This window comes from Cyphomyrmex costatus, unplaced genomic scaffold, assembly GCF_001594065.2.
Source record: "Cyphomyrmex costatus isolate MS0001 unplaced genomic scaffold, Ccosl1.0 scaffold141, whole genome shotgun sequence".
In the NCBI taxonomy this organism is placed as follows: domain Eukaryota; kingdom Metazoa; phylum Arthropoda; class Insecta; order Hymenoptera; family Formicidae; genus Cyphomyrmex; species Cyphomyrmex costatus.
In genome coordinates, this window is record NW_017275402.1 from 1,655,084 (window position 1) to 1,678,620 (window position 23,537).

The window sequence follows — 23,537 nt, forward strand, 5'->3', positions numbered from 1 at the left end:
TAACATTCTTGATCGAATCACCGATCTGCCGATACTCGCGCCGGGATTCTTCCTCTGGATCCGGATTAATCGGTTTAAATTGGAACAATTTCTGCCAATTACGTTGCCAGTTTCCAGATAGCGCATGCTTACGGTAGAACGATCGTTCGTCTACCCGCAGGGGTCCATCTGTGTCCCGGCGCCGTGTAAGAGCGCGATCATGCCCACATGCATGCACACTCGCGCACACTCACGATAATTGTACGCGTCGCTTCACGATACGTATTTTACACGTATCGTTCTCCACCAACGATAACCATCACCCACATATCCCCAATTGGTAAAGACAATCGCTAATATGTTTCTCTCCTTGATTGAGAGTGAGTCATGCTGTGTATGCCGCGCGACGTCTCGTCCACTCCGACGTGATAAAGACAGACAGAAGAAAAGAAAGCGAGGAAGAGAGAAAGGAACGAAGAGAGAGAAAGAGAGAAAGAGACAGAGGGACACCCGCGGTCTCTTCTCTCGCATTTACCACCGGCGAAACAATTGTTCGACGGGACAATCAAGTACTAAATTCGTGGCGCCAGCCGGCTGCCCGCCGTATATCCGGCGTTGTTGAACTAGTTTGTTAAGGTATAGTAACCAACTTGTGTACACGTAGGTTCGTATACACGTATCGTTGCGATAACACATGAAATCGATTATGTATGATTAAATACAGATCAACAGACGATGTCATATTTCGCTATCAGAATACTGGTGATTTTTATGTACGACAAACAAAGCTAATCCTAATTAAGAATGATCGAGCCAGAAAATATCATGACATTTTTCTCTCGTTGTGAAAGTGAGACATTACCCGACAAATTATCTTATTAGCAGATCTACACAATGTAATCTTAAAGAGATTAGGTGGAACTCTCATTATTTGGTTATGCCAGTAGACGCGGTGTTTAAATGCTGTTCTAATCACTAATCACTCTCAAACATATGATATTGTTATATACACATATTCTGAAAGATAATTTCAATGCACAACAGTGGTAGCAGTTAATTTTAACAATCATTTGAAAATAGAACAGAATAACATATTTTTCGGTGTGCATACGTAATGCTTTTTATTTCTGCAAAGGCAAAAATTTAATGCAAATTAAAAAAATGATATGTCATGTATAGAGAAGATGTCTAACCACTCCTGTTTGCTAAATTTCGTTTAAAAAAATAACTCTTAAATGATGCACGTTCAGCCAATCACTACTGATATCGGTCCTATGAAAAAGATAGTAGAAAGTTATCGAACAAAATAATGTATATTTATTTTGCATTTAATTTTACTGAAAAATTTAAACAAGCTTATAACTCCATCCAACACAATAAATTATGATAATTGTAAGTATATACCTTTGTTGCAAACTTTTAAGTGTCTACTTACTATAAATGAGAGACCCTATAGATCTATTTTTTAATCCTGCATACTGTATAAACTGAACTAGAACTCTCTTTTGTTAAATATATATAAATGTATACCTGTCTCACTTCAAATTTTAAAAATGTATACTAATTCATCTACAAAAATAGATCTTACAGTACAACAGAAATGCACCAAGAATCACGTGATCGTGATAATTACTGATTGTAATAAAATTGTAATAATAAAGTAAAAATCGTATTCCATTTTTATTTTATGTTTGTAATAAATAATAAGGATAGAATGACACATAATAGCGTTGACTGTTAGCTTATTTCTCGTATTCTGTCTAAATTAAACACATCCTCTAGACATCTTTAAAACGTTATCTAAATGTCTTTTAGAAGTTACATCGCTAGAATTTCTACTTTATCTAGGAACATCCTTGGATTATCTAAACGTCTTTTAGTAGTTTGTATATCATTAGAATCTCTACATTATCAAGCTGTAGTTGTGTCTCCGGCCATGTTCAAAAACTAAAAAACACTACAAGTCTCTTATCCCGAGCCACCAAAGTCCATTTTTAGGGGATGCATAACTACTAACTAAAATATAAAAAATTTTGAATCGAACGTTATATGTCCTGAAAGGCGGCATCGCCACGATATATTACGTAGACAGATAGAGTTGTCTTTCCGGCTTGTAAATCACATCCACTACTCACATTCATATATTTACTTCTGCAAACAAACGTGAACAGACTCGGATCGTTGCCATATCGATAGTAAAGCTATGAAAGAAATGCCAAAATTGATAAAAATTTTTATTTTGAGAACGTTGTTTAGAAAATCTTTTCACAAAATATTTCTGTATCTAATGTTGACTAAATACACAATTTTATGAACTTGTTTTTATTATCTTTTCCTTTTTTTCGTTTTTGTTCTCTTATTACGATATACTATTAAATTATATATATATTATTATTATATTTAAAAAATTAATTAGTAAGAAAATTTGTAAAAAGTTAAGTTATAAATTAAGTTATAAAGATACTATGAACTTTGTGAACGTATAATAAAGTTTCGATAAATTTCGATAAATAATTATATCTAATAAACGCAAGTATCAATAAGAATACCTATTATAATATTTAGTTAAAATGTCTAATTCCTAAGCACACATGAAACGATGAAACAATCTTCACGCAGTCGATTTCATCTTCATGACCTCGTAATTTCACCGTCACGATCTTCTTCTCGTATCCTCCTGCTTCCCTCGTTTTTTTCTTTTTTTTTTTCTTCACAGGTCGGGGATGTCGTACAGCTTTTCGCACGCCCGCGTCGCTACCGGGAACCGTATTCGTAGAGTATGAGAGTAAGCAATTTTCTTCCGAAGATGGAGCGGCCCTGGGACATCGTCGGTGCTCCAGGGAGAACGTACGACGATGCGAGTGAGCGAGTGAGTGAGTATGATTGATGCGGTTTGTCGGTCTCGCCTGACGTCCAACATCTCGTCTCGCGTCATGCTCGTGGATACTTACGCCCCCGACGACGACGACGACGACGACGACGACGACGACGACGATGATGATGACGGCGACACTCTCGGTGTTACAACCGACTACACTTTGCGCATTCAGTCGCGGGACTGTACTACGCTGAACCGCTGCATCTCGATTTCCCAGCGTACACGCAGAGAATGATCTGCCAGGAGATATAGAGTATCATCTCAAGAAACTTAGTTGAGTTTTTCTTAGTTATATGCACTCTAAAGCCAGAGAGTTCTCGTGTGAAAAGAGAAGATACTGCATTATTCTGAGAATCCAATCTAACAAATGTATTGTCTATACAGTGATATTTATCATTGTGACTATTTATATAAATGAATCATTTTATAAAGAAGAAATAGTATCTGCGATTTAGTAGTATTGCATTTATAAATTTATTGCATAATTATATATCAAAAGCATAATAAAATGTCGAAATTAAGATGCCGTTTTTGCGGCAAATTATATGACAATATTGAAATGTGCGGTGAAGATACACATCGCAATCTATTCCTTGCAATCTAAGCATTAAATGATTACATCGTTAACTCCTTTATTGATCGTTAGACTTTCATGGAATTGATTATAAAAGTGATTTCCGAGATATAGAGACATTTTACCATGATTTTTGTAGATATATTGTCTACGTGTGTATATTGTCTGCGTGTGTGTGTATTATTATCACGGAACACGTGACATTTCTTAGGATACATTTAACAAGGATACATTTAACAAGTTGCATGTCTGTTCAATTCCGTTATGTTTGGCTTTCGCATCTGATTCGTTTCAATGCAATGCAACGTTGCAACGAGCAAGCATGTAGCATGATAATTAAATTGTGTCGTGAATCATATTAATTTATGGATGTAACGGCATAACTATACTCCGACTACTCGAAAAAGATACATCTGTATAAAACAATTATTATTTATCACTTTTAATTTGTTTCAAAATTTTATACTTTCAAATTGTGCGTTTGCAACTTTAAAATGTACATTCTAGTGAGTACTACAATAATTAGTATTTAAATTTAATTTGGCATGAATTTAATAATTACTAAGTTCATTTACACAAATATCTTGCGATAATTTCGCAATCGTTATCACGATGAATAAGCGCACGAAAAATGAATTCGTAATCTTGTCTTTTGTCGGATCGAAGAGCGAAGAGAAAGGCAATGAATTAAAGCATCGATTATCAATGCAACTGGAAAATTTTGTATGCTTATTTTTTATATATTTTTTATATGCGCACTTGCGTTCAAACTTCTGTCTACTCATTACTACTGTCTCAAATTATAACGTCAGAATAAGAAAATACTGAACAAGAATTCTTGCAAGTTATATATTCAAATAGAAATATTTTTCAATAAAACAACATTTGCAATTAATAGAATAGCGAAATTTTTTCTGAAAATTATCGTTTTATTTTAGAGAGGAATTAAATCATATTTATTTCTATATGTATCATATTTTGACAGTTGTAGGCTGTAGACATAGCTTATGTATTTCTGTTTTCAATTATATATGCATAATTTGTTTCTCGACATACAGGGTGAGGCATTTTAAACAGGTTACCTGAATAATTCGCTTGTTTTTAACAATAGAAGGAAAGTGTCAAACAAAAGTTGCTTGGTTTCGAGGGGCACATAATGTGATGTCAATAATTGTTTTGTAGGTGGAGGCACAAAGGCTAGCCAAAACTAAAATCTATTTTTTTTAATGGAACGATATGTTTTTTTATTTACATATCGTGATACACTTGAACGATTAACGCTATACCAACAAGCAGAGAAGACACGAAAATATTCGAAGAGTGCCTTGAAACAATTTATTTTCCATTCAATCATTTTCCATTATTGACCTTTGCTTATCCTTTATACCTCCATCTACAAAACAATTATTGACACCATATTATGTGCTCCTCGAAACCAAGCAAATTTTGTTTGACACTTTTCCTTCTATTGTTAAAAACAAGTAAATTATTCAAGTGACTTGTTTTAAATGCCTCACTCTGTATAATCATTTATTAATTAATGAAATGAAACGGGAGTTTTTTTATTAATTGAGTCGGTTCTAATTCTAACGATTGTATATAAGTGTTATTTTATATTAAAACATTTTAATATAAAACTTTTTGAAAATGTTTATTGTGCATGAATTTCTAACGTCGTAATCTGATATGAACAAAAATTTTAAACGTTAAAGTAGATAAATAACAAACCCATTTATGGCAACAAAAATTAAGCCTATTGCACACAATGTACCCGAAATATTTTAAGTTGCACCGAAAATTCTGCTTTATCGGAAGGCACGCCAGTTCAGAAAATACCGTTGTCGTTTCGACAGGCGATTAAACCGTTAAAACTGTTTGACGCTTGATAAACTTTATTGCCGCCCGATATCGTGTTAGATTTATCCCTTCAGAGCGTATCATAAAAGATTTTCAACGTTCCTATCGGGGATACGCGCGCGCTCAATTTTATGAAAGAGCAAAGATTAAAGTAAATTCTTGTTTGAGCTAACACAAGAAAAATCTGTCATACGGTATTTCAGTCAAAATTTAATATTGCTTTAAATTTTAACATTCCAGACATAATTTTTTAATTTGTTATACATTTAATTAAATCGTTACTTATCATTTTTTTTTTTTGTAAAATATGTTTAGTTTCAATCGCGTCATATTAGCTCCTATCTAAAATTTGCACATTGTTATTTGATTTTTTAAACGGTTAATAGTCTAAAATTTGTTTGTAAAATTTATCTTTCAAACTTGTTTTTTCAAACAGAGATACTATCTAAGTACGCAATTCCTTGCAAAAGCGATGGACGTAATCTAGAAAACTCCTCAACTACACCGCTACGAAGATTTCATCTCTTTCGAAATCTCATCTTACCGAAAATATCGAAGATCACCCTTGCGGTCATAAAAGCGCGAAGCTCTCTTTCACCTTCGCCCTCGTTGCCTAAATTTTCCAAGTTCGCTCCTTGTATCCAGCAGCATCCACCATCGCGATGGGTGTTGAAGGACGAGCGCCGAGCAGCGTACGTGCATGTACGTTCAAGTGTGCGAGGGCAGCGCGCAAATATCAATCAGTGGAGTCAAGAGTGGAATCAGGGTGGCCGAGTGGTTCCACATAATGCTGCAACCAGGAGGTGAGAGAGCGTAGCGCGCAACGTGTATCTCGTGTTCGCTGGCCGGTGCAGTTCAGACACACGCGTACAGACGCGGACCCTGCACGTATACACACTTACCCGAAGCACGTTCGCACACAAGCACGAAACCCCATCAGCAACCCCTCATGCGGTACCGCAGCAACGACGCCCGGTAGCCGTTCGGTAGCGTCGTCAGCCCCACTCCTTTTCATGGCTCGATCGTCCACGTGTTGGTTTGTGCGTGTATCACCACGTATACAGAGAACAACCCGGTGTGTGTGTGGGTGGAGTGGAATGGAGGAGGCGTGCCCGGGAGGCGGGACTCGGGGACCAAAATCTTGGTGTGCATCGCACTTTTGTGTGGGTGTTCTCCCTCTCCGTACGAACGGCGACGACGTGTGCGTCGTTCGTGTGGCTCTCTCCGTCCCTGTTCTTCTCTACGTCCGCCGCTCTCGCGACCGTCATCGCATGGGAGTCCCTCCACTATCAGATCCGTTAACAGCAGTCGGCGTCGAGGCACTCGCTCTAACAGCTAACGTCTCTCACATCCCCGGGTTTGAGCCGGTGCTCCGCCGTTTCCCGACCTGTCCTGTCCGGCCGATGGACTGTACGAAAATCAGTGTCACTGACAACCGGAAGTCCCGTCTATCGCGCGACACTTATTCATTGTCGCAAAGTAGGTAGATGTCTTGTGAAGCTAGGGGCCTATCCAGGTGTTGACGAATTACCGTTACCAGCAGACTACTCCGAGTGTCTTGACTGTGTTGGCAAAAGAATCTCTAGTGCCACCACGAGATTGATGTTGACATCTCATGAAAGAATGAAGTCCGTGAACAGGTAGTCCTGAGAAAGGATTGTATCGAACATACTGAAGTTGTATGTATTGCTAAAGAAGATACAATCTTTACTTAAAAAGTTACTAAACAATCTTGATAATTGTTGAGAAATCATTGTTCCGGAAGAACGGCAAGTTTCCAAATATTTGAAGGGTTCTTAGAGGCTGCCAACATCCTTGAAAGGACTTCCTGGATAATTTCATTTGAAATTAGATTAATAAAGACTGTGAATTTTTTTTTTGTTTATTGCTGAGAAAACTTAAAGCAAGCGTGTTGAAAGAAGAGATGCGAATGTCGTGTGTAGTGACGCGAAAGTTGTAAAACGGTGAACGGACTCGAGGTCCAGGATGATGGAAGTGCAGCAACAACACTCACCTGTCGGGGTGGGTCCATTAGATTTTTCGAGACGAGGAGTTGCTGAGGCATCAGCATTTCGAGTTGTCAAGCCCAAGCAACCGGCATCGTCGCTCGTACATCAACAACAGTTGCCGCCGGAAACCAATAACAACGAAAATCTTCAAGAAAATTCGCAGATTCCCATCGATGAAGGTAAGGTTTCTTGAATGATCCGTTAAAGTTGAGTTATCAATGCAGTTATTAGTTAAAGTGTTATTTTTTAACATTTATAAGTTTTAACCGGAATATACTTTTAAGTGCATTTCAAGAACGGCTTTTATAACAATTTTATAATAGTATTGTTATAATAAGAAACAAGTCATATAATAATTCTTTTACCCTTATTAACAATATTTGATAAATAAACAAATGTAAAAAAAATATAAGATAAAATTTGTATGTGCGTATATAAAAATGATTTGAAGTTCTAGATAGAATTAAATTATATTTAATTAGATAAGAAATTATAGATAACATGTTTAAATAAAAAATATAACCTATATAAACCTCTATATAATCTTCAATTTTAAGTTATTGATAAAATTAGATTGTAGATAAAAATTATGAATAAAAAATTATAGATAAAAGGTGTATAAACAAACATAGGGTGCCTTTTAGTAAGAGACATAGTGTAACACAGTAAATCATTACACATCTTTGTGTTTGCCAATGTTAAACACTGCAGATAAAATGATCACCAATAATCTATTCTAATTGCAGATGAAATGTTAAGGCAAATATTAATTTTTCTAAGTAAATATAATAATTAAATAAACTCAATATTATTTACTACACAATATCTGTAAAATGTTTTTTATCAAAGAAAACTTATCCATCTACCTATTTAACATAAATTTTTCAGAAATATAAAAATATATATAATACAGTTATACTTTCTCAAACTTCAGAATTAAAATATCTGTATATTACGTCAATCGCATTCTCATATGGACGATACGTGCATTATCGCGATTGAAAACGCAGTATCCATCAATTATTTTGATTGAAACACCCAAGCCGATCAAACCCCAAATACGCATTGACTATAGGTCCTCTGCAGAGAAAGCTCCATATTCCACATAATCAGCCAAAACATATCGCGTTCAGGCCTTTGACATATCCAGCCGTATGCCACTCGCTGACGCAGCACCCTCGACTCTCACCCCGTACCCACCTCTCGCCTGTCATCATCCTATCTATTACCTACCTATTACCCTTGCAACGTGGCGTTTACGCGGTGGCTCTTGCAACTCGCGTCGACACCTGAGCTTGTGGCACACGCGTGAGGATCGCGCGCGAGAACAAGCGGGACACGGGAGGCTCGTAGCTCACGCACAGACACGCACACGCGCGTGTAGGTGCGTAGGGGGCCGTCATCGTGCACAACGGTCTGTTCAACAGGTGAAAGGGGATGGCTGGCATTAGACGGCTGCCTATACTAACACCCCGCTACTAATCGCGGTAACAGGCTAAACGCAATAATATATCGAGCTATAGGCGTTGAGTTAAGCGGTTTAAGCGATAATTGCCAGGTGATAGGCAGTTCATCGAGGGGTTGACTGCTGTTCTTCTGCTACTTGTACCCATCAAGGTACTCAGAAATTCCGTTTGATATGAGACTTAGAAATATATGAGGACATTTCTACTTGTTTATATAATAGAATTAGCGTTCCTTGTGATTGAAGAGGGAAAAGAAGATATTTATATTCCTTATAACCTTTGAATTCGTATTTCTTTTAATAAATAGTAAGCTTAGGAAAAAGTTAATTATTAAAAAAAAACATCTATCAATAAGTATGAACGTGTTCGAACTTCTACTCATTTAAGTACCTCAATCTTTTGTTCTCTGCATACACAACTGATTTGCGAATTCAATTGTGTATGTATAGTATATCTTTAATTACAATGTATTGTATCTCTATCTCTTATTCCTCGTTTAAAAAAATCTTACGATTCAAAGCTTTCAATGCGAACAATTTTCTTGGCCCTAACAGACTAATCCTCTAAGTTCTTTGGAATTTTCGAATCTGTCAATAGGTCGTGGCTGTTTTTATCAGTAATTTCTACAGCAAATCACATTGGCCTTACCGTTTTATAGATTTATGACAGACCGATAGCGCGAAACGTATACGGGACTACGCAGGATAAACGAGTCGCACGAGTTCAATATCGCCGATGTTCCCGCTGGCTAACAAACACGCGTTACCTGCATTGCGCATACACGCGCGTGTCAATGTATTACACCAGACCACCTTATCTTGAGCGTGCGGTACGCGCTCGTTGTATAGGAAAATATGATTTATTTCTGATAATCCTGGCAAGAATGAGACAGCCTTTGCGGCGTGGAGTGTCTAATCTCTCTTCGTGCTATCTCAGATTATCCCAGTCGGTCCTCTATATTGCCCGGATTACAGATTTCTCTCGTTTTTTTTTTTTGTCGATTCTTGGTATATAACCGAACGACCGATATCTCGTTATCGATAGATCTTGCAGCGATTACCGAGAGTTACGGAAATGATGCATCATATCGGATATAACAATAAATTTATTGTTCCGCAAATATTTACTGTGATTAAAAATACAGAAATATGTTGTCAGATTTTCATTATTTACAAATTAACAATTTTTCTCTTCTTCTTTTAAATTATCAATTTTAACTGTTTTTGTTGTAGAATAATGTTATTATTGATATTTTTATTTAAATTGTTAGTATATTTTATTTCTAACTTCACACATTTCGTTAAATTTAATTATAATTTAAATAAATTTTGTCTTACTTTAAAAAGATATGCACATTTGTAATAGGTTTAATTATAGTACAAATATTTCTGATTATAAAAAAAAATTATAACGCATATTATACTTTGCCTTATCTTATTTATCGCTATTAATAAAGTTTTATTTTGCATTTTATTTCTGATTAGATTTTTGTCTTTATTCAACAATAAAATGAAGAGACTGACGTATGTACAATATGATATCGATGTAGAAAAACTAGATTTGATTTAGTTCAATCAAATTGAACGATTAGATAGATTCTACACTCATTCGGATTTTATCGCACTTGTATAAGAAAACCGACAGGGATTACAGTATGATCATTTATGATCGGTAGAATTGCAACGTTTCTTGACAATCGCGATTTATTTCCCATTGCTACAAACTTCTTTATTTTTACGTTGTTACGATATCAGAAATTGTTCTTCAGATTACTTATTGAGCAATAAAACAAATGTGTTTTGTATGTTTTTATCTATATACTTATGACTTAAGACGTCATAATAACTTTATACATACATTTTTTAGAATAAATGTAATATTAAGCTGTCAATTTTATCAATTGTAATTGTTTTATATTTAATTCGCTACACATTGGCAATCTGTGTGAAAAGATTGTTGACTAAGTTTGATGTGTCATCTTTATTACATAAATCTCTTTATACAACAATATAATCGTGCCAATATTAATTCGATATATCGTACAGTTTTGACATTCCGTATTCCAAGCGAAAAACGAGGATTTTGCTTGTTTAATTAATCATCGGGATGGCGAATTGGCGTGAAGTTCTTCGAACTTTAATCCTCCACCGAAACGATCAAAGAAACCAACCAGGATGGATAGCGGATGTTCGAGGATAGGAATGCAGGTTTCGGGGAAAAAGAGAGCGAGTAATGGCCAAGGCAAGGTTGATAAATAGGAGGAGGGTTTTCTCCTTCTTTCTAATAAAGACGCTCTTGTCGAGGGGTTGATCTTTCCTACGAACTAGGAATACTAAATTTGTCAGGACTTGAGATGTCATTGTAGCGTTAGTAGCTGACGGGGTAACGATGCATAAACGATCAAGAAAAATGCCCAATCAATTCGCCATTTGCATCACTATCTTTTCACATAGGATTTCGGGTACACTGTCTTTCAACCGTAATCAATTTAACTGTGATGGCAGATATATTTATCCAATATGGATATATTTGTTCGACAATTGTAACATTTTACATTATATTTTTAATACAAAATATAATAGAATTTATTATAAAACATATATTTGATAAAATATCTTTATTGTTACAAATGTGTGTAATATAAAAATTAATAATATTTAAATATTAAATTTTATAAAAATTAATATTTTAATACATATTAAATGTTGTACATGTAAAGTGTTTTAATATATATTTTTATATGTCTAGATTAATTTTTTAATACAAGAGATTTAATAAATTATATTTGTTTAACTATTTTAATATATAATAATATTGTAATTGTCTTTTTTAGGAGGATGCAATGTTCGTTTAATGTTTCCGAGGCTGTGGGCACCTTTCGGGAATGCCACGGAAGTTACAAATCTGCCACCTTTACCAAAGAGTCACTCAGGTATGTGCATCATGAAGAGCTAATGATTCGCTTTATCACAAGTTCGTACATTCAATCAAATTATGTCACGATAAAAAAAAGTTTTAATATCAAAATGCAGTAATCTTGACTTACTGCATTTTTTTAAAAAAAAGTTCTAAATTTCAATATTCTACTATTATATATTGTATATATAAAGATTAGAGAAAGTCTTTTTATTGTACAAGTTGGAGCATAATTAAAACATATTTTTTAAATTGTTTACAAACCTTTTATTAAACCAAATACGTGCCGTTTTGATCGATAATTTTTTGCTATTTTTTGGGTAGAGTTATTATTCCATTGGTGTAGACTGCGATTTCTTGGTAAGAAATCAAAAGAAATGATTTTCGCAGGCCTCTTTTGAAGTCAAGTTTGCTCCATTAGGGAGTTCTGCAAAGACCGAAACAAATGGTAATCGGACTGTGCAAGGTCAGGATTATATATGGAGGATGCATTAAAACTTTCTAGCCAAGCTCTCAATTTTTATCGAGTTATCAAAGATGTGTATGCTCGAGTATTGTCATTGGAAGACAACGCTTTTTCTGTTGATCAAGTCTGGTCGCTTTTTCTAAATGGATTGTTCCAATCGCATTAGTTGTTGATAGTAGAGATCAGAATCAATCGTTTTGCTTAGCGCTAGCAGTTCATATAATAGATGACTCTTTTCCCCCCAATCCTAGATACACACAGCATCACCTCTTTGACATCAATCTGGATTTTGCGATTGTTTGTGGTGCTTCACCTTGTGTTTCAACCACAATCTTTTTTGAACATTATATTATCATATGTTGTTCACTTTTTATCGCCCGTTATTAATCCTTTCAGACTCCATTCGTTTTAGTAGCGATTTGCAAATGAAAATTCGATCCATTAAATCTTCTACCGTCAAATCATGTGGTACCCAAACATCGAATTTCTTTGTGTATTTGTCTTGTGCAAGTATTTCAAAACGGTTTTATGGTTGATGTTTAACTCCTTAGCTATATCATAATTACTACATGACGATTCTATTCATCAATTTTTTAAAAGATTTGATCGACATTTTCCACAATAGATTGATTAGAACAATGTGTATTTTTAACATAAAAATTTCCATCTCAAAATCGGTGAAACCAATTCGCTGCTGTTTGTCTAATTAAAGCATCCTGTCATAAACATGATAAATTTTTTCTACTACTAGAGCAGCGTTCTTCTCTTTTTTGTTATAATAAGAAAGTAAAATATGTCAATATGATTCAAATCTATGATCAATCTATTTTAAAATGTTATATGAAATAGCACCTTTCTAACGATATATAACCTAATACTCTAACCAATATATAATTTTTCGCGAATTTACTTGTTACTAATTATTATTATTTATTACTCACATTGTTTGCTACAGATTTATTATACTACGCAAATACATTTTTAAATTTTGTTTATTTTTATATAACGAGTCCTTATTTCTTTTCTATTAATTTGGTTTTAAATATTATTAATTTTATTCCCGTTAAATGTTTAAAGAGACTGTACTTACGGCGTCGACGCTTCAGACACACAATCGTCACTGTACTCTTACGCGTCGTTTTTCACTTCTCTTCGGAAGGTGTAGACGGGCGGGTGTAGAGTCGACCTTTCGCCCCGTTGTGATGATGGCTTCCTCCACAGCCCGGATGACGGCAGGTTTTTATTTGCCGATCATTAAGAACGACCGGTCGTCGTCGACGATTGGGATAAATGGTAGCACGCGTCATACCACGCACAGACATGGGCCTTTCTAGCTCCTACCGGCCCAATTGGAGCAGATTAGAGGCGCGGGTACAGGGATTCGGTCCGTCGGCTTCTTTATGCTTGTACCTACCCTGAATTAGTAACATCTTGTCATATTAAATGTCCGTGCATACTCTCTTCCTACTTCTTCCGCGAGTGCGCGCGTGCACGTGGCCATTCATCTGCCCCGTTCATTCTCAGATATGATAAGATCAACCTACTACTTTTATCGTCGCGTTTACGTCGCCGCCACTCTGCCAAGATTTGCGTCGCGCAAACATAGCGCTGCTTGTGAGCAATATCATATTATTATTTATACAGGCTATCACTGCTATCTTTATTATAGAACATGCAGAAAATCAAGGAAATCGTAGAAAGAAGCTATTTTAAGACAAGTAAGCGGAAATTTGATTTGTTAAAATATTGTGTTGTGATAAAGAGTGAAAATCTTCAACAATTTTGATTTATGGTAAATAACGACGTATAGACAAGCATTTCTGCAAATAAATAAACTTCAGTATTTAATCACTTCTAAAATTTTAAGTTGAATTATTTTGAAATGCATATATTACATATTGATAATATAGAAATAATTTTATAGCATAAAAATATATTGTAACGTGACATCTAAACATTAATTTTTAATTATATATAAATTTTGTAATTAATTACTTAATGCTCCTAGTTTTTCGAAGAAAATAAATGTGCAGAACACGAAGATCCATGTGTGTACTAAGAGTTAAGAAAATGTAATGTATTTTAGAGAGAACTTAAAAATACGAACATTATTTCCGCTTGACATTGAATAGGTAGGAAGTAAAATTTTTATTTATATCCTTGAAATTAATATAATAGAGATATCTTGAATGAGTAAACTCGATAGATGATTTCGGCGTATAAATATTTCTTACGAATTTTGATAAGACGACTCTTGACAAGGGGATGACGATACCGAAGATGGTTGTGGACGTGGATTAATAAAGGAAGGCCAAGTCGGGGGGGAACAATTAGATCGAGTTAACGGCCAACTTTAATCTTCTGTCGTCCGTCAGTCGTTTACTGCGTAGTGATCTGCCGCTATTAGAACCGTTATACCCTTCAAACCCCTTCCGTGCTGACGATTCATGGAAAAAGATACGCGTGACCTTTGCCGCGCAAGCGGCGTCAATAGAGCCGAGTGACAGGCCGATGTGGGTTTTCAAAAACGGATTTTTCATCCCGCCACAGTGGCTGTTTAAAATTAATCCTATCACAAGAATATCAGGGTGTACTTATGAAAAAATTTGAAAGAAAGAAATTTTAACTTGAATTGATTTAGACAGAAGGTGACAGATTATGATCTATTTTAACGGTAAATGCATGTAAATTAACATTATTAACATTTTTTGTTTGCTTGTCCAATATTTCCATTTGGGAATGTGTATATTTAAAGATATCAGCAATTACATTTTAATTTCTCTTATAAGTAGAAATTAGATCGATAGGAACAATTTAATCAAGAGAAATAATTCAATTTTTGATCGAAGAGTAAATCTTGATATTTAATTTATATATAAATTTTTAAGAATAAATTTTTTATAATCTGCATACCGATTTAGTTTATCCAATTTAAAATGCAATTACAAACTAAAGTTGAAATATTAAATAATAATTAATAAATATTCTAGACGAATATTCTAGACGATTTGTAAAAAATATTACTTCAGCCAGTGTCTAAACTTGTAACTCTTGACAATCTCAATTCTCCAGAACGAGCGACATATCGAAATGGCACATACTTACTGAATCTGCGTGCAGTTTATAAAACTGAAAAATGTGTTTGTGCGAACATTTGCATACAAATATCATTAAGCATCATATTATTAAAATCCACTTAAATTGAAAATAAAATTATTTCTCTTAATTGACTTATTCTTATCAATCTAATTTTTACTTATAATTGTTTTTATATATAATATATATGTGTGTGTGTGTGTGTGTGTGTGTATATCCTTATATAATGACGTTTAATCACTAATTACTAGTTATTACGATCTCTACATGTTTCGATGGTCGAATTGGTATAATGAAAAAAATTTACTAAATTTTAATACATATTTTTTGAATAAGATTATTGAACATTTGCTTTGTAAGTAAATAATTATTCAAGATGAGAAATAATATAGATAAATTAAATTCATGGTTCTTATACCAAATTAATATATGTTCACATTTAGTAATTATTCACTTAGGACTATTAACAATTTAAACAATTATTTTTAATTTAGAATTTTTGTCAGTGTATGACACTTTAATTTGCGACTTCGTTTCAAGTCCGATAAACTGAGTTAGCTCGCAGTTTATAAAACTGAAAAACATATTTACAAATTTTGCATATAAATATTTACGAAGCATCATTTTAACAGAAAACAGGACAATTTCTCTTAAGTAAAATTATTTCATTTTATACGATAACTCAAGTTACGTATAATATTTAATGAACAAGTTGACAAGTTCTTACTTTGGCTCGCTCACCACTGCGTCGGGTACGCCAACTACATTCTGGAAACTTTGTCTTGCTCATCCCGTAAGCAACTCCGAGCACTTTGCGCGAATATGGCGAACGCGCATCAGTGGCGGAACCGTCCGCGTCCGGGCAAAAACGATCTTGAAGTCGATTCACGAAGTTTCATTCACTACATCGAGAGGCTGAAAGCCACTACCGACCACGTGACACGCATCTCGAGGCAATGCCAGATGCATGTGTGTGCGTAAACACGCCTAGATTCGCAGATCCCGTCAAACCCGGACCAAAGTTAAACCCATCTGGATGGTCGTCAACCGTTTTTCTTGCGTTGCAGTTTGCATCGTCAGTTTTTAGCGCATTCCAGTCGACCCCCAGACGTGTAGCATTTGCGTAAGCAGTTCCTATCATGCTGTGAAACACATCTGTCCGAGCTTCTTCCTCCTTTCTTGCCCACTTTGTTTTTAACTCTCTCTATTTTCTTCATAATGAAACAAAAGCGATATAATATAACAGAATATATTGTTTTTGTAATTGTCATAAAATCTAATAAATTCTTTAAAAAAAATTTTATGAAATTAATTTTTAATAATGTATTTACAATATGGTCAGTGTCCACAATATTTATTTGTTCACGTATGATCAAATTTTAAAACTATCTTTGAAAAATATTTGAAGCTTTAGTTAATTGCACGAAAATACGTCGTCAAACAAAATAACTTAAAGATCGCGACAATCTCGTGCGACTAATTAAAAGTTAATTAAAATAGAAATTTATTTACTATTAATCATTTTTTAATATTATTAACCTATAATTTTGACGTACAATATATAATATTCCAATAGTTAAACTAGTGTCCAATGCGAAGCACATTGTTTTCAATATGATCTGTTCATTTGTATCATAATAAAATAATACACAAATAATCTCGCGCGCCCGCGCGGTTCACACACATACCTATACATTATACACACGTGCGCGCATAAATGATCAATTTCTAAATTTAGGATAATACAATGCTTCGAATATATGTTATAAAAGCAAGAAAAAAATTTGGATGTAGTATTAGTAATTTCATTAGCCTGTCCTTGTTTTTTCCTTTGTGCTTTTGACCGGTGCAATAAAGTACCTATCTGTTTTCTCGGACAGATCCCCGCAGGCGCGAGGCGCGTTTCTCATTACATTAGGCCACTCTGACTCGAGTCGTATTTTGATTCGATTGCAAAGCCACCAGGAGACACGATAATAATCGACCCCAACGATGAAGCTCGCGGAGAGCTTTAAATGCGATTAGCCGACACCATGGTGCATCATACAGGCCGGCACGTGACCGCGTGTCGCGCGCACGGATTATAAATATAATATACCGGGTGTGTGCGAGAGAAGCAATATGAGTGATTCAAAACCGAAATTACCGAGCATCGAGAGGGGGGCTGTGAGATACATTCTCGAGATCCGCCCTTATTTCTCTCGCAGCGAGACGCGATGCACACGTGCCCGATTTCCGATTCATCCGACACCGTAAATCACAGCGAAACTTTGATTATTAGACAAGTCCCACATAATTTCAAGAATAATAATCAAATCCATAATTTAACTTTAAGTAATAACGGTTTTGATATTAAAAATTCCACATTGTCTTCTTCTAAACAGAAGATAAACATAGGATTTGGCATCAAAATCTATTTCTTCTTAATTAACTTTAGACAGTATATTTTAAATTAATTGTTTATACAACTTTTTATTATAATTTAATTATTAAATTTAATTATTTAATTATTAAATTTATTAAAATTAATTATGATATATTGTTTATATATTGTCTCTTAACATCGTAGAGAAAAGACACTACTTTCACTCTTATTGCATTGTCTGAAAAATAAACGATTTTAATATACTTTGAGAGAGAGAGAGAGAGATGGCGAAGTATATAATTTCATAATTTCCTACATAATTCTTCTTTATATTACTTTTACTGTTAATTTTTATTGATAAATAATGATTCAATAAGAATCAAAACGTTTGCTTTTTGTTTTGTGGCATGCCTTTAAATTAAAGTCTTATTTTTACTAAAAAACATTGTTTATTTACCAACGTTTTCAAATTTAACGATTAATCTTTGGCTCGTAGCCCTTTCCTTTTTCGATATTCTTAATTATGAGTATTTAATTTACAGTACAAATTACACTAAGAAAGGATTTATTAAATCTTAATACATATTTCTTTCTCGCGTATATACTTTATACATATTTCTAAGTTTCTAAGTAAACATTTACTCAGAGTAAATAAATATTTACTCAATAAAAATAAATAACAGTTAAATCAAATTAATGGTTTTTATATCAAATAAAAAAATAATATATTTACATTTAATAAATATTTAGAACTATTTAAACAAATATTTATTAAAATTTGTTTAAGTAGTTGATTTATTTTTTAGAGTATGATATTTTTGAGAAATATTTAAGAACTATTCAGAAATTTAAATAAAATATTCATATTTGTGTTAATCATATCTTGAAATCAAATCTAGATTTCTCCAAAAGAGTACTCGTTAAATGGTGATAACAAAATAAATGCATTCTACGCGTTTAATCTAACAAATACATGAAAATTTATGATTGAATCATATTTCGTTTGAACCGCTCGACAGATAAAATGATGCGACGTACAAATCAAAGCTGCGTCGGAAATCATCGATTTGATAATCAGAGAGCACAGTAAATTCCGATTGACAAGCGATACCGAAATTGCGATCCGATGCAATTTGCAACTGTCTCATCGTGAAAATATTAATTTAATATTTCAATAATAATACATTTTCAATATCCTCGTTATATATTAACTAGCCATGGAATGTTAGAGCCGTAATTACGTGACATGTTATCTGTTAGATAATCACACTAATCATTAACAAAAGGACATAACGCAATAATAGTATATTTTCGTACCAGTCTACAACTATTATGTTACGCGGAGGTATAGCTAGAATATCGAAATTTCTATTAGGCATAAAACATTTTTCATCGCTTTATTACTGAAGGATGATTCTATTTTACGCTGTAACGCGCGCAAGAATTAATCACGACTCATGGCAATGTGCGTCAGATGAAATATTCCGAAAGGGTGCGCCAGGGATTTCATTAAGGACACTGCTTCACACGAAACGTCGCGAAAATACATTTCGCTCTCGGCACCTCACTATTCGGTTCTCTCCTCGCGATACCTCGTTAGCGCAACATGAGACCCTGTCACGACCTCTCGTGCCCTGTCCGTCCCTTAAACACCCTCGCACCAGCATGCTAGGAAAAAAAAGGCCCAGTACGTGACTCAAATCTCATTTCGGCCGGGTCCTTCCGCCAGAAGAAACTGTATTTATCCGTAGCCTTCTTTTTTCGGATTCTCCTGCACCTAACTTTCTACGCGTACCTCATACGTGACGTAGCTGCCGTCCGTCCAGTCATTGGCCATCTTGCTCCCGTGACTGGTGTATGAACTCTGGTTTATCGATTACGAAATGTCTGTCTGTTTAGAGATGCGAAAAAATCATACGAGATGATCATCGACTTCTTTTGCGATTTTGAGCTTGATATATTTTTTAAAATTTATAATAAAAAATTAATCAGACAGACGATCAATTACCAATTAGAATTAATCCAATGCAATATGATATTTAATTGTCATTAAATGGTGAATTGTAGAACGGTTATCTTTCGGAGTTGGTCGTCTGGTGGGCTCGCCGGCGACAAGGAGTCCCTCGCCGTCTCAATCTCCTTGTCCGGAATCCCCTCCGCCCGAGGGCCGGGACGCCGAGGTGGACGTTGATGTCGGAGAAGAGGAAGTCGATGTGGACGTCGAGGAGGTCGGTGACGAGGATGATCACGAAGGTACCTCGAGTCCGCCACGATCGTCGTCAACGCCATCGCCATCCCCAGTCAGTGTCGCGACGTCGCCTATATCGCATCCACCGAAGAAATCCGGCGACAGTTTCAGCGTGTCGGCACTCCTGAGGCCGGATCCACCTTCCGCACACCTACAGAATGCGTCTCCGCATCGAGAATCCGCTTCTATGGGCGCCCATCCACCACCACCCGGCTCGTCGATCTTGTACCCACCGTTGCACCTTCAGGGCGGTCTCCTGCCACCCCATCCACATCATCCTCTCTCGTACCTGCACCCCCAGCTGCTGCCGCATCATCTTCTGCCGCCGCACCTGCACCCGTTGTTGCGCAGCGTTCATCCGGCTCACCCGGGATTACATTCGACTCACACGGCACACGGGTTGCACCATCCTCATCCGCTCGGCGATGTCTACAGCTGCGTCAAGTGCGACAAGATGTTTAGCACGCCGCATGGGCTCGAGGTACATGTGCACATTCGACGCGTGATTTTTTCCAGACTTAGTCGTTTTGATTCATTTCTGATTTGCTGCTGATGTTCTCATCCGCGTCCGTTTTTTATTGTCGCTACAATTTATTTTCATTAATTTTCCATATCCATAAATATTTCCAATCAAAAGCAATGCTTTTTTATTTTTACACTATATAGTATAAATAATACCTTCGTAAATTTTTAAAGTAACATTTCTACATTATATTAAACGTGTGCATGTTACTAAAAGAAATTGCCTTATTCAAAAATTATAAATAAAGAAACTATTTTAAGTAATTAATTTTTTATCACTTGCCTGTTATGTCACAGGTTATGTTTTGAGTTTTACACCTATATATATCGAATTACCTTAAATTATTAGCTACTTATAATAAGACATATTCGAATTGTGAAATTTAGACAAAAAGAAAGAATAAATCGAATAATAAGAGGAAGAATCCTATTTTTGTTCGAAGCGAATCTTGATATCTGATAATGTTTGAGTGTGATTTGCAAATACATGTAAAATATTGTATATTGGTTTACGCAGGTTCATGCGAGGCGATCGCATAACGGTAAACGACCATTCGCCTGCGAATTGTGCAACAAAACCTTCGGCCATGAAATTAGTCTTACGCAGCACAGGGCTGTGCATTCCGCAGAGAAAGTGTTCGAATGCAAGCAATGCGGTAAAGCCTTCAAAAGATCCAGCACGCTCAGCACTCACCTTCTAATCCACTCGGACACGAGACCGTACCCTTGTCAATTTTGCGGCAAGCGATTCCACCAAAAGAGCGATATGAAGAAGCACACGTATATTCACACCGGTGAGTACAATCTAACAAGTTTTTATTTTAAAATTTTTAGAATTATTTATTTCTTATATAACAATTTATTTTGATAATTTATTCATATATATCTCGAGTAATTAGAAAATGTATAATAAATTTAAAATTACTGTGCCGTAATATTTATATAAATCATTAGCGCTCGCTACTTTCGATAAAAATATATCTTATGAAAATACTGTATTATTGTCGATAAACGATTTCAACGATTTTATTAATAAACTTATGAATTTCTATTAAGGCTGTTAATTCTCTACTTACTAGTGTTTTACACACGAACATGAACATAAACTATATTCCATCGGTATTCTTACGTCGCTTTATCCAATCGGATGGAAATACTAAAATTAGTCGGATTGAATTCGCTTGGAACGCAATTATCTCATCTTTTGGACAGCTCGTTAACTTCCGCGGATATTATACGAAAATCGTGCTTGTGATTCCGATGGGTATCGTTATCGAGGGGACGTAAGGGATCAATTAGTCCAGCAAGTTCGTGCGATAAATAATGCAGCCAACCGTCTGGACCGAGTCCTTGTGAGAGGATCCAGTTGAATACAGCACATGTGGCCAATGCATTTCAGGGATGCCGAGTCCCACATTGCGAGTTTCACTCGGTAATAATCGTAATGTCTCTTTCGGGGGTCTCCCCCGTCCCTTCTGTATTTAACGTTCACGTTCCTTGCTCCCACGATTTGGGGTGGTATCATAGCCTTCCTAATCTTGGAATGGAATTTTGCCGTGACGTAATGTAGAGTCTGTACAAGCGGGTAATCTTATCTTACAAAGTGGGTATTTTGATTACTGATTGTATCTGTATAAAAATGTTTCTTCGGTTGAAATTAAAATGAAAAGTTATGTAGCTATTAAATTAGCTAATAACATTTTTCTTCGATATTTATAATGAGAACTATCTCTAGAGAATGAGAATTAGATTATTTTTACGTAGAATATCGTGGGAAGGAAAGACGAGAGATGATCTTGTTAAAATGCCATTTACATTTAAAGAGCAAAACTTCAAACTATTATTAAATCCTCGTAGTGCAGCTTTTGTTTTTTTCTTGTATCTTTGCGTGTTTATCTTCGACAGTACTCATCAATGTCGGACACGTCGAAGTCCTACGTGTGACTGGGGAGGTCGGAACAAAAAAGTTGAGGGAGTCGCAAAGCGGTGGTGGCGGCAGGACACTTGACACTTCGGTGTCTCTCGGTTGATGGAGCGGAGTCTTGAAGGAAGGTTTCGTAGGGGGTGGGAAGAGAGAGAGAGAGAGAGAGAGAGAGAGAGAGAGAGAGAGAGAGAGAGAGAGAGAGAGAAAGAGAAGGCCGCCTAGAGGGTTCCAGTTGAGGCTCTGGGTTTTGTATCGTTTCCATGGCAACCCCTCCCGATGTCTTATCAAATTATCACCTTGTCCTCCCCCACGCCACTCCATCCTGCCGTCACTCCGATGCCCTCCGCCCCTACGATGCTCATTCTACGACCCCCCGAAACGGCCAAAGGACTTAACGTAACAGGATACAAAACGATGGTCACTTCCGGAGACTTTTCTAACAACCTGCAGGATCACCCACGGATCCTCGTGTTGCGCGCGGTTGTGTCCACCTATACGCACCGCTGCGTCCCAATGCGGAGGGTCGCCATGAAACATTTAATTCATTATTCAGGAGAATGAAAAATTCAGATGTGCCGTGAGAGCGCCGACCAATGACGTTCACAGTCGCAGCAATTGCGCCGTGAAATGAGGATAGGTCCGAGTTCTTTTTCCGGAGGAATCTTCCTCAAGAGACAGCTCTTTTGGCAGTTGAGGTTGAGGGACAGTTGCTCCATATAATTTTTTTAACCTTTCTCGTTCACTTTCGATACATTCTATCGTGATTTGATCCAGAATCCAGAATCAATTCATCAAATTGTTACGTGAAAGATGTGTGTTACTAAAGATAATTAATTATTCTTTATATTTCAATTACAATTATATTATGCTATTAAAAGTATTTAATTTCCTGAAGCGTACATTATTTTGTGCATTAATTTTTAACAAAATTGATTAGAAAATGAAATAGAAATCTGCTTAAAATCTGTTCGTCGTTTCTCTGATAAGCTACACGCTTCTGTGGTAGCTCGTATACACGCTCACTAGATCGATTCGGAGTACTGTTTTCACTCCGATGCGATTTCTCTATCTCTTTTTTTTTTATCATATACGCACGAACAAATCTCGCTGCTCCCACGACCTCGAGCGTCGTGCCGACTGCGTGCGTACGTGCGTCAAGCAGCGACGAGGGTGTTCTGGGACTCCGTTGCTAATGATAATCAGCCCTCTTTCTCTTTCCAATCCCCCCCCCCCCCCC

General features: G+C 35.8%; 1 protein-coding gene across 1 annotated transcript in view; it reads left to right on the forward strand.

Annotated features, from left to right (window-relative positions):
• Positions 1–7,274: 7,274 nt before the first annotated feature.
• LOC108783092 (zinc finger protein 358) overlaps positions 7,275–23,537 on the forward strand; it is a 28,484-nt gene continuing 12,221 nt past the window's right edge. Inside the window, exons 1-4 of the mRNA XM_018551554.1 lie at positions 7,275–7,476; positions 11,597–11,695; positions 19,674–20,335; positions 20,894–21,170. Coding sequence (XP_018407056.1) covers positions 7,275–7,476; positions 11,597–11,695; positions 19,674–20,335; positions 20,894–21,170 — 1,240 coding nt within the window. The remainder of the gene's footprint in view (positions 7,477–11,596; positions 11,696–19,673; positions 20,336–20,893; positions 21,171–23,537) is intronic.